Consider the following 12,548-nt stretch of genomic DNA (forward strand, 5'->3'; position numbering starts at 1 on the left):
CACAAGGATTGTTTAAAACAGTTTAAAACATCTTTTAGGTAATGACTGATCTTCCACATCCATGCAATAGAATAACAGAGGCCTTTTGAATCAGTCAGTGGAACATTCCTTGCGATTTTTAAATTTTAATCTAAGTCTCTTTCAGTAATGTCTTTCCATCCAGAGTTAAGGATGTTTTAACATACATACTAATACTTCCTTATTCTCTCTGTTTTCTACTTTGTAATTAAAATTTTTAAAGGAACAGTAGAAGCAGAGACAAAACATGTAAAAAGAATGATAAAATGTAAATAGTAAAATGCAAATAAATAAGGGATTTATAGTTTCATGAAGATTACAGTTTTCTAGTATATCATTCATTACCTATGAATTATAAAATACATGACTTACAAAATTAGGAATTACTATTAAGAGTACGCAATCAGGATCATGATAAACACAATATAAATCACAAACTGAAATTGTAACACTATAATACATTGAATCAGTTCTGAAAATTTTTTTATGTCTTTTACACTATTCTAGTTGAGGACCCGGCGGACATGATTTTCTTGGTACATTCAATGTTCCAACTTCACCCTCATCAATTTTTCCATTATTTATATTACATATTTTCAAAGAAAATGTCAATTTCCTCCCATAATTTTTTTAAACTCCTGCTTTGTGAGGACACAATGTGCTGTATCAAATAATCACCACCACATATTAAGACTGGGCTTTCTCTTCTGATGCTTTATGAATTCTTTCTCATGGTAAGCTAGTATTTAGTGTCCTCTCTTTGTTTTCTTAATACTCTACTTCCTGACTAGCTTGGGCCAGTAGTTTTAGTTTTGTTATAAGAAAGGGAGTAACTATCATAAAGAATGTATTAACTAACATAGTATGTTCTGAATTGTTCTATAGCTCCAAGGACATCAAACAGACTTTATCCTGAGCTTCCCAAGAACTACACTGCAACAGGTGAGTATTTATAATATTATCAGTCATAATAGTCAGCCCAGAGTTATGGAACTCAGGAAATTGTTTAAATAGAAGTAAATGAAGGCTTCAGTGATATGGGTCTCCTTCTCCACATATGAACTCAGACAGGTCCACAGAATCTTACAACACTCATACAAAAAAGATGCAGTTTCTCTTGCAATTTTGTGATGCCTGTTTTGTCATTAGTTCTTGCTTGTTCCACCTACAGATGCCCATTTAGAAATTTATTCCAACCTACAGTTTAAATATAATTTAATGAGATTGGACTACAATATTTGAGGGGAAAATTAAACTGTTAAAAAGGGGCAACCTGCACAGACACATATATTGGTTACAGTTATTTAGAATTTCAACAGTTTTGGCCTACCAAAATAGAACAAGTAGAACAAATAGAACTGCTATCTATAGAGTGCTAGTTTTTGATGTTACTTTGAAAGAAAATCAGATACCAATAATTCAGAGTTCTTCAAACTTCTAATTTAGTGTTCTTATGCTCACATGACCAAAACAGCCACAATATTGGACCTCGGACTAGCAAGGCTGTCTAATGTTGTTGAAAAAGAAAGTTGTGTAAACAGTTGCAAGCATATTCCACTTTCAACTTCAATATGGACTATTGCTCATTACATTCTGTATAGGCATGACATACAAATGTTGTGTGTGTGTGTGTGTGTGCGCGCGTGTGTGTGTGTGTTATTGGCTCAATGGAAAATAAGTTGGAAAAATCCAAAAATGAATGTTTCTGTGTAAGTAAAACATTATGGTATGTTTTCTACTATGCTCAGGGCTGTTTTCAGAAAGTGGAGAGCAAATCAAATCTTTATTATGGTCATAGACCAGCATAAACAAATAGAGCAAAATCTACGGAGTTTATATTCCCCTTCTACTTTTTGCCTAGCATTCCTCCATTCTTCCTCTCCTCCACCCAAAAATTAATTAGGAAGGAACAAATTCTTATTTTACATATTTTTATTTATTGTGATTCTAGAAATCTTGCTTGGTAAACTCTTTTGGCCAAAGTCCTCCACATCCTGGAGCATGCAAATGGCGTTTAGTTTGAAGGACCATATCCAACACCTCTGCTCCCTAGCATTTCTTTTCATTACTCCTATTATTTTCTCCTCTGCTCCAGAAGGATTTGATCCTCAGGATGTGGTGCATGGCTAAAAGAAGCTTAAAGTAACAAAGTTACCAATGAAGGAGAATATTTGTAGCTCAGGGTTGACATGAGGGGTCCTTGGTGCTCTCTGAGCTTGTTTGTTTTCTTGCATTAACCTGACTAGGTAACATCATCAGTGCTAGTAAAGAGTGTTGTTTGCTACCAGTTGATATTCTGGTGTCTTGCCTGCCTGTGGGTGGGTGGGTGTCTTAAGGATTCTTTGGTTGGGCTGTTTGCTAATGGCTCTGTGGCAGTTTCTTGATTGGGGTATTGCTTACTTGATTGTTGGTCTGAAAGTGACCTTGGAGTTAATCTATGCTGACCTGAGTGCTGATTACTGGTGGGGAGGTGCTGGAGTCTTTTTCTCTTTGGGGCTAGTTGATTTGTCTCTTGTGCATAGTCTATAGATGTTGTTAATGTCTATGTGTCTCTTGATGGCTGATTTGTCAGAATGCCAGGCTTCTAGAAATTCCCTGTTATTTTTGCATTTGGCCTGGTCTAGGATTGTCACGTTTTTCCAATTGAAACTATGATTGCATATGTCTGTATGTTGTGAAGTTAAAGAATTTCCATGCCTTTTGACTGCCTGTTGGTGTTCATGGATGTGTTCTGTCAGTGTTTAATTTATATAGCTGCCCAGCTCAACCAAGTGACTTTATGCTTGGGTTCTCCCACTCTGTTGCTGCCAGGACAGCAACAGCTGACATAAATGCTAAACAGAATAGTAAAAATTGTCAGCCTTTTAAGTGCTGCAAAAGAATTCTTTAGCTCCTTCTGGATGAAACTTTCCTGTTCAGAGCTTGGAAGAGTTCTACATTTTGTCTAAGGCAGAGGTCCGCAATCTTTCAGGTGCCAGGGATCAGTTCTGTAGAGAGAGGTTTTTCCGCAGACTGGAAAGTGCGTGTTTTTGTGTGCTGCCTGCATCCTGCAGATGGGGCTTTGCTTGTTTGTGTGGACTGGTTGCTGGCATGCTGCAGCCCAGTACTAGTCCACGGACCAGGGGTTGGGGACCCCTGGTCTAAGGCATACTCTGGAGATATTGGGGTTCAGTTCCAGACCATCACAATAAAGCAAATAGCAACTCATAAGAATTTTTTTGGTCTCACATTGCATATAAAATTTATGTTTACTGTAGTCTGTTAAGTGTGCAATAGTATTATGTCTAAAAAAAACTACAATATATATACCTTAAAGATACTTTATTGTTAAAAAATACTAAATCTGAGCCTTTGGCAAGTTGTAATCTTTTTGCTGGAGGAGCAGCTTGTAAAAAAAAAACCCACAATATCTTTGAAATGCAATAAAGAAAGGCACAATAAAATGAGATATTTGCAGCCAAGGGCTTCGATATAAATGTTTCCTATTAGATACTATTCGGTCAATTAATGGTGGGTTTAATTCCTTTAGATAGAGAAAGCAAAGGACTGACTTCTGAACTAGTTTATTTTCAGTAGAAACACATAAATTTACTTCTGTTCTTTAACTTCACTGTCCTTGTGAGCATTTTATTCCTGTGAAGAACTTGTAGAGACCTTGCATGTTTATGCTAAAATTTAAATAACTCTAGTTTGGCTATTTGTTAGAGTCAGAGTATGATTAACAGCTAGGACCTGTTTGTTTAAAACCTGGCACATACGAAGAGATGTAATTTTCCATAAAACAGGTTTATTATCCAAAGACAACACTCATAGTAACTAGGGCTCCTTAGTTGTTGAGTTGCTTTTCCAGAAGCAATATGTATATCTAAGCACCTTAATATATGTATACCGAGGTGCTGAGCTCTTTGTTTATCTCACCTGGAATCAGAGATCAGCATATTCTGTACAGTAGTGGTAATCATACCAAATGTTTATATGTTACATTTATTTATTTATTTAGTGTAAGGTATATCATAAACGGAGTAGCAATATAAATTAACATTTCAACTAGATTAATAGAACCCAATAAAATATCTAGATCAAAAAGATCTATTTTCATATATCAATAAAGGTTATGTAACCACCGAAGTGTAGCACTGTTTAAATTATTAAAATCAGATACTGGACCACTATATGCTCTCAGCTTATACCCAGGCATTATGTGATCAGCAGTTTGACATGGGACCCCGCAGTTGCACTGAGGGAAGGATACTATGCCCCATTTATACAGAGAGTCCTGACAGAAGCCATGTGAGGTGCGAATCCCATTCAGGATTGTCCATTGCTGACATAATAGTTCAAAGCCTGGCACCTTTTTTAATGGGTCCATTTATATATCTTCCTATAACTGGCATTCAATTCCATCGGGAATTGATGTTAAAGTTGTTGGGCAGATGTTGTGCAAATCCAGGGGCTTCCTGGATCTGAGTCTTCCTGCTGATAAATGAGGAAGGTCAGAATGCATCGGTAGGAGTGAATTGTTCATATTTTTTTCTGTATTCTTTCATTAGTGCATCTTGCCTTCATAAAGCTGGAGGTGCTATATGGCTCAGAACAACAGGAAGCCAGCAAGTTGGAATGGTTTTAATACATCCGCTTATAATCCTCATGTTGTTGTTGAGTCTGGCTTCTAACTTACTAGTATGGCAGCTTTTAAGCCATACAGGGGCACAGTATTCTGCTGTGGAGAAGACCAGCCCTAGGGCTGATGATCTGAGGGTAGCAGCTGAAGTTTCCCATTTAGTTCCACATAATTTCTGGAGTGTGTTGTTCCTAGTGTTGATTTTTATGGTATAATATACAGTATATCATACAGTAATGTACTTACAGACTGTTGTGCATAATACTCCTGATATTAATTCATAGAAATTAGTAATATTTTGCCCAGTAATCTTTTGGCCTTTTTCAGACCAAATAACAAATAATAAAGTATGCATTGTGGTGTCTAAGTATAGACACAGTTTGTATAAAATAGACTTATATGAAGGTGGCTCGTACACTACAGTTGTACATTATCTTGCATATCATGTTGTTTGAATGTCAAATCTATGGGGGGAAAAACAATCAGAGAGATTTTTGTAGAAAATAAGATATTACTATTGGTAGTACTGTAGAACTGCAGTTCTAACACATCTAGCAGCACCAAAGGAGCTAAGACTCTGCCTTTATACCTATATTTAGCCGCATCTGAGACTTAACAGCTTTCATCATTGAACAAGGTAGTTAAATAATAATGTTTGCCTCTCATAAAAACAGAATGTGTATGTCTCTTTGAAGCAGGTAAAATATTTCTGTTAAACTGTTTCGGGATAATCAGAACTGATGCTCATAAACTCTGTTCCAATATATTTGTAATAGTTTTAAGGGAATAACCTATAGTTGGTTATAAACTATAAGGATAGCAAGCCAGATCAAGGTAACCAATAGATATGTATATCTGAAGATCCATAAGCAAAAGTATAATCTATATAAATTTATAAAACCTGATGATGTGCAACAATGAATCCTTTCCCCTTTAAGGAGATTTCTGACAGCATAATCTATTTTGTGATCCTCTGGTGAACTTATAGCTGATTTTCAAGTAAAATAATCATGCATTTAATAGTGTCTCTCTTGCTGTTTTAACTAATCTAAATTCTCTTAATGCTGTTCCTGAAGCAGGAAATCACAGGAATTTTGCTAAGATTATTTTGTAACTGCTCTTCTACAATAAACATTGCTATGATCAATTCTGCAATCATTTTGAATGAAGCCTCTTTTTTGGCATGCACTTTCTTGAAATGAGCAAAAAAAACCAAAAACCCCAAAACAGTGTAGCAAGGATAAAAAAACCTTGAAAAATCCATTCTCCTGCTGAGCCAGCAGATTGCAAAGGCACATGGCAACTGAGGTCAGTGCATGCTAGACTAGAAAATTGTTTTATGTGTATTTTGGGATAATGCCACTGTGTTAAACTTACTGAATAATAGGCAGGTACTAGAAACATGTATTTTTCTAACATGCTTAACTTGGTACTTCTGCTGTTTTTGCCAAAGAAATAAATCCTTATGGTATGCAATGGTATTTCAACCAAACATTGAAAATATCACTAAAACTTTAAACCTTTAAAACTTTAATCTTCTCCTTCCAGCAGTGCAGTAGCTTGAATTTTGAGGCAAGTAATAAAGGTTACAGTACAAAGATATTCATGTATGTGTAAATATCAGTTCCAAGGCCAATATGGATCCATTGAAATTTTTTTGTAGAAGTATCCAAAGCCTGATATGCAAGCCTTTAAGATAACCTTCTTCCTACTTGGTTGGAGATGGTGGTCATAGTAATTTAACATATCTAAGGCCATTAGTTTGGAAAACTAGTTTAAATGTTATGAAACTTCATACAGCTTGTAGTTGTTGGAGGCAGCCTCATCTGTTGTTTATGTATCTGCCTTGTTTATTTCTATTTCAGCTCTAATATCAGAAGTGAAACATAAGTTGCTCTATTATACCAGATTAAAACTAGTTAGTTCAACCTTGTCTCTATTGATCAACAATGTTTTTCCAGAACTCCAGATGGGAATCTTTCCCAGCCTTATATGAAGTCACCAAGGGCAATATTTGGGACCTTAGAGTGGAAATATTTGAAATAAAGGGTTTTGCAAGATAATTTGGAAGGGAATTAAATACATGACCTGTATATCTCCTCTTAAAATTTCACTGTTTGAATATGAATATGTCTCATTCATTTGTAAACAAGTGCAGATTTACTACCATTGTCTCTATTTTATCTTATATCATTTCAGGTATCTTGTCTGAATATAAGCATCTTACATATTTTACAAAATGTAGCATAGACTCTCTGTTGTATTTAATGATGTTACCTGTGCAGGCTTAGACACTGTGGAAACAATGCAGTGCCGCAATTATTAATGTATGTTTTAATAATCAAAACTAGATAAGTGGATGTTGCTTGTTCTAGTGCAGGGGTGTCAAACTGGTGGCCAGCAGGCTGGATGCGTTACGTGCTGGCCACGCCCATCCCAGCTCCACAAAGGCAAAAAACATCGTGATACATCATGATATGTCATGTGATGCAGTCAAGTTTGATACCCGTGTTCTAGTGGGTCTCTCTATGACAGAGCAGTAGGAAAATAAAGGATCAAAGTAATGTCTCCAAATTGCTGTAGATACATATGCATGTGCTCATTGTGAATTTTTTCCTTTGCCCAATTGTAAAATTAGCATTTAGAATATTAGATGATAGTTTGGATTTTTTTTAAAAAAAAATACTAGCTGCTGCAAGAACTAAATGGTTTTTGTTTTTGTTGTGAAAGTATTTCATAATTAATTACTCTTTCAATGCCACAAAATTACTTTTATGCCAATTTTAGCAGGTAGATATTAACTTTTCAGGAGTGAATTTGGAAGTCTGGGAAACATTCAGTCTATAGTTTCCTTTTGCAACATAATTGTCCCCTGGGAGATGATCCAAGCATTCTACTAAGATTAAACTCTGACAAAAGTATGATTGAAGATTATGGCAGATATATTATTGCAGTAGCTGCAAGTATTTTTCAGTACCAACTGCAAAAAAGAAACATGGCATTTTTGTATTTAAATCAAATTAATAGTCATAGATATGTCAGTCATTCTGGGTAGCCATTTAAAACTTCCCCAACGTCTGCTTCATGAGAATATAGAGAAGTGTGGCCTTAGACTTTGTCAATATACTTGGTTTATTATAGGTCACCTCTTAGTAGAAGAGGGCTTAAAAACTGTATGAGAGAATGTGCAGGATGACATGCTGGACTAAAAGTTCTGTGGCACTACCCAGGAGATATTGGACCAGGGCTGGGTAAAGTTTTAATATAGTGTTTCTCAACCTTGGCAACTTTAAAATGTATGGAGTGCAACTCCCAGAATTCCCCAGCCAACTATGCTGACTGGGGGATTCTAGGACTTGAAGTCCCTACATCAGGGATATCAAACTGCCAGTCCACGGGCCAAAAGCATCATGTGGAAGCCGCGCCCACCCCCTTGCCGGCAATGGCAAAACTGGCCCGATAGTTGTGCGACGTCACATGACCTCGCAAGTTTGATATGCCTGCCCTACATCTTAAAGTTGCCAAGGTTGAAAAATACTACAAAAAAAAGGAGAGCAAATATTGTTCCCAAAATCTGACAACACACCAACATTTGCTATCATGATCACTGATAAATAACAGATGTTTTCTGATTATTTTGCAAAATATGTAGATAGTAAAATATAGGCATGTCTCATGTATGAATCTGAGCCAGTAAGGGGTGTTATGCAGTTCAAAAAATGTAATAAGCTGGAAGTATTTGATATAGCAGAGTGATATTGGGTCTCTCTGGGATAGGTTAATTGTGATCTTGTTTCCTCTGGAATCACTGAGGCGAGAACAATAACATATCTGAAGCAGGTTCAGTAATCAAAGCTGTACAAATAAAATGATCTTTAGCAAATTTCAAGTTTAGCTTTACCTCAAGAAATTGATCAGCGGGGCCTTCTTTCAGCTGACATATACCTGTTTCTGAGCTATTTTTCCTATTCTAAAATGTATAATGTAGCAATAATGTTAACAACTCATAAAAATCAGTGTATTTGCTTTAGAAGTTCCAAATTAATGGATCAACATGACTCAGTCATTTAGATTTTTTTTTTGAAGGTAACGCTGTAGCACCATCTTGTGAAAGCTTTACACTTACAAATTACAGCTGAAAGAACTTCATGCACATAATGATTAAGCAAACTTGTACTGCATAATCTTGCTTCCTTACATAGAAGCAAGTAACTAACTCAATATATTTTCAAAATATGTGTTTAGTTGTGCTGAGAACATCTTTTTCTCAAGAATTAGGGCCATTGCAATCCAGTCAAACACTTTTTTTTAAATTTTATTTTATTCAAATACAAATAATATAAACATAACACATATAAATCTAAATAAAAACAGTATAAATATACAAATACTACAGTGCACCCACACCCCTGGAGACCATTTTATTACCTATATTTCTTCTCATATAACAACTAACAATATGCAATATATTTCAATTGTACCTTTATCCCCTCCAAAACAGCATGTATTCTTGAGCAGGTTTATTCCCTTTGCCTTCCACCAAGAATGTTTTTATAAAATCATCCCATATTTCATGTCCAACACTTTCTTAAAGTTAATTTAACTTAAACAAGTAACAATTTGTCAATTCTATCTTAGAATGAAAAATAAAAAAATAAAAGATTAACTTAGCCAATTTAGCTGTTTTGCACCATTTCAAAAGCATTTGCTCTTTTTAAGAAAATAAAGTTAAAGAAGACGAATGTGATATCTTGATTAAGAATTTGTCCATTTCTTGCCATTCTAGGCAGCTCCTCAGATGTTTACATAGGCATCTTAGGTTTCTGGACTGTGAAGTTAGCTATTCCCGGTAAAATATGCCAGAGCTAAATTTGTACAAAGCTAACTTTCGTTCTTTTTTTTTCCAGAAAACTCCAAGTTCAATCCTACAATTGTGACAGCGATATATCCCTTTCAAGGACAGCAGCCAGGAGATTTGACTTTTAACACCGGAGACAAAATCAAGGTCACAACAAAAACAGATTCCCAATTTGATTGGTGGGAAGGAAGTTTGCACGGCAGGACTGGCATTTTTCCTGCTAATTATGTAACACTGAACTAAATATTTGCTTAACGATGGCCTTATACTTTTGATTAGTAAGCTCTTCTTAAGTAAACATAAGACTGATCATTTTATACTTTTTTGATTCAGTTGAATGTGGGCTACTGTAGGAAAGATCCATTAAAGCACTCTTTTCATGGTGTTAACTTCCACTGCAGCCCTATATCTTCTGGAAAGGAGATTGCAGAGAAGAGAAAAGTTGCATACTTTATGTCTCCTGTATTCAGTTTTCCATTCCAAAGCTAGGGATGGGTTGGACAGGGATATGGAAACACTGTTGGATTCCTTGAATTCCCTTGATCTGTTTCATGCTATTGTTGGCAGAGGAAATAAGGCTGTTACTAAGATCCACAAGGGCTCTTCTATTTATGTGGATCAGATTTGTTTTATGGGATCACTCCACCATATTTTTCGAGCATTTTTATAAAATAAATTCAAAAATAATATTTTCATAAATTTTAATATCTTTCTATAATAGACTTGAACAAAGCATAGAAATAATTGGAATGAACTGCATGGCAGGTGCTGCATTTGTTATATTGTGTGCTTAATATGGTTTCATTACTAATTCAAAATAAAACCTTAAATTATTTTTGCCAAGGGTCTTCTGTATTTCTTCTGAACAAAAGAATGTTTTCATATTATGTACTGTGTTTAAGCATGTAAATGTTATTCCTTTTGATTTGGTTTAAATTGATGATTGTATTTCTTGTATTTAAGTTAATAAAATCATGATTAGTAAAAGAAGAATCATATCATCTTATATTGTTATATATAGTGACAAGTCTCAAATATTTGCACTGATCTCGATCCACGTGCCTTTCTCTGAGCATTTCCCATAAGAACTCTGCTAAGCTCCAAGACGCATCCTTTAGTTGTTCCTCACGATGTGTAGGCCAAGCTTCATTATTTGTTTCATGTAAAATGTGTTGTCTGTTTTTAATTAACATACAAAGCAAGAATGTAAAACTGACTAAGAGCATACAAAATTATGTACTCTAATTTAAAGCCATAAAACAGGAGACAAGATAGCAGCAAAATCATAGCAGACAAGAGGAACAAAGGACACAATAGCATAGATTCAGCTGATATCAAGCGTGAATAAGAAGGTCTTCTGTATAGCTTGTAAGATCTAGCACCAAGGGAACTGGAGGAAGGAATTTCAACAGTCAATGATCAATGCATTGTGAATGCTTTCTATCCACTTGCTACTTGTCAGACGTGTCTCCATCAAGATGCTATCTTCTCTAGAGATGAAGAAATACATGGTTAATATATAAGAGACAAGGTGATCCATCAGCATCCAGGTCCTAAGATGCGCAAACTTTTTCAGTTCAAGCACTGAGTAATATTCTGGCACCCAGTGCAACTCTTTGACTGCATGCAGTCAGGATTGTGTCTCCTTTAATGCATAAACTGCAACCAGCAAGACAACTTTAAAGGTAAAACCGTATAAACCTTGTTGCAAGAGTCCAAACTTGAGCCTACCAGTGTCACTGTGGGCTGCCTACATAAGGATGATTAGAGATTGAAAAAAGAGCACTTCCTTTGAAAAAGCATTCTTTGTACCTTCACTAGTAGCATTAACTCTGTAAGTATAGAATAAATAACCATTATTTTAGAAGAATGACAGTTCCACTCAATGGAGCCAATCTTCCTGATATCAGAGGTGTCTCTAATTTGTCAGGCTTCAGTTTCAACTTTTATTGCCCTGTTTTACCAGTCCACCAGAATCACCAGATTCCTCTCTTTCTTTGTATCAGGATACTAACAACAGTTCACACCAATGTCCTTTAATCACTATTCCATATCAATACAAGCCAGATTGAAGAAAAAACAGAGCCCTGAAGAGCCCAACTCATTTATTCTTTATAGTTCTGTGCACTGGGGAGTGGACGCAGAGAATGTAAGTCTCATAGCTTTGTCGTGTCCTTCTAGCAGAGGAGTTCAAAATTGCAAAAACTGAGTGAATTTAAGCAACATGTAGGGTAAACTGCAGTATATGAGTGTAGAGGTTAAGTTTGTGTTTATGCAACTGTGTATCTGTGCGTGCTCATTTGTACATAATATTTCTTCAGGCTCAAAACGAGAGGGAGGTAAAAGTGTAATTTTTCTATTGCCTGTTATCCTTGCAATATTCTTTTAACGGCTACAAACTGGAGTTGACAATGTCTGATTGGGATCAAGAAATGCTTCATCCAAAATACTGAAAGCTGATGCTGCTTAATTGACTGATTTCCATGTCAATCCCCTGTGCACATTCTTCAGGATCAATTTATTTAGAGAACTAAATGCAGTTCATTTTGAAATGGTGTCTTGTTTCGTGTTGCTTCTTATTCCCTTTGGCAGATTCTTTGTGTATTAAAGCACCTAATCTGTTTCTTTCCTTCAAGATTTTTAAAACTAACTCCCCACCTTGAGTTATAAGCTAAAGCCATCATTCTGGCTTTAATTGGTTGCTTGTCATCTATCATATTCTGACAAATATGTATGAAAAAAAACTCAACAAATGGGTTGTGGGTCACCTAAGTATTCTGGGTCACTCACTTTGTATATGGACTTTTAATTAACATCAACTGTTGGACCAGCAAATGTCCACGTAGCACAAGTAGACATGTTGCGTGGAGTTGTAAACAGAATGTAGTGAATCTACTGATGTCCTTGGCTTTGGATTAATTAACAACAACAAAACCCTCGCACATCTCAAAAGTAATGAATGGCATTTCCATTCATTATGGCAGTAACATGATGCATCAGGTATATTGTGTAGCTGACCATTAATTAAACTATTTTTTTAAGCTTCTCCTG

The 12,548-nt window shown here is 35.7% G+C and overlaps 1 protein-coding gene across 1 annotated transcript in view; it reads left to right on the forward strand.

The window, feature by feature from the left end:
* Positions 1-10,484, forward strand: part of SH3YL1 (SH3 and SYLF domain containing 1) — a 35,060-nt gene extending 24,576 nt beyond the window's left edge. Inside the window, exons 9-10 of the mRNA XM_039322592.1 lie at positions 904-960; positions 9,547-10,484. Coding sequence (XP_039178526.1) covers positions 904-960; positions 9,547-9,740 — 251 coding nt within the window. The 3' untranslated portion in view covers positions 9,741-10,484. The remainder of the gene's footprint in view (positions 1-903; positions 961-9,546) is intronic.
* The last annotated feature ends 2,064 nt before the right edge of the window (positions 10,485-12,548 follow it).

This window comes from Crotalus tigris, unplaced genomic scaffold (assembly GCF_016545835.1).
Source record: "Crotalus tigris isolate CLP2741 ecotype Arizona unplaced genomic scaffold, ASM1654583v1 scf7180000024117.2648584, whole genome shotgun sequence".
NCBI lineage: Eukaryota > Metazoa > Chordata > Lepidosauria > Squamata > Viperidae > Crotalus > Crotalus tigris.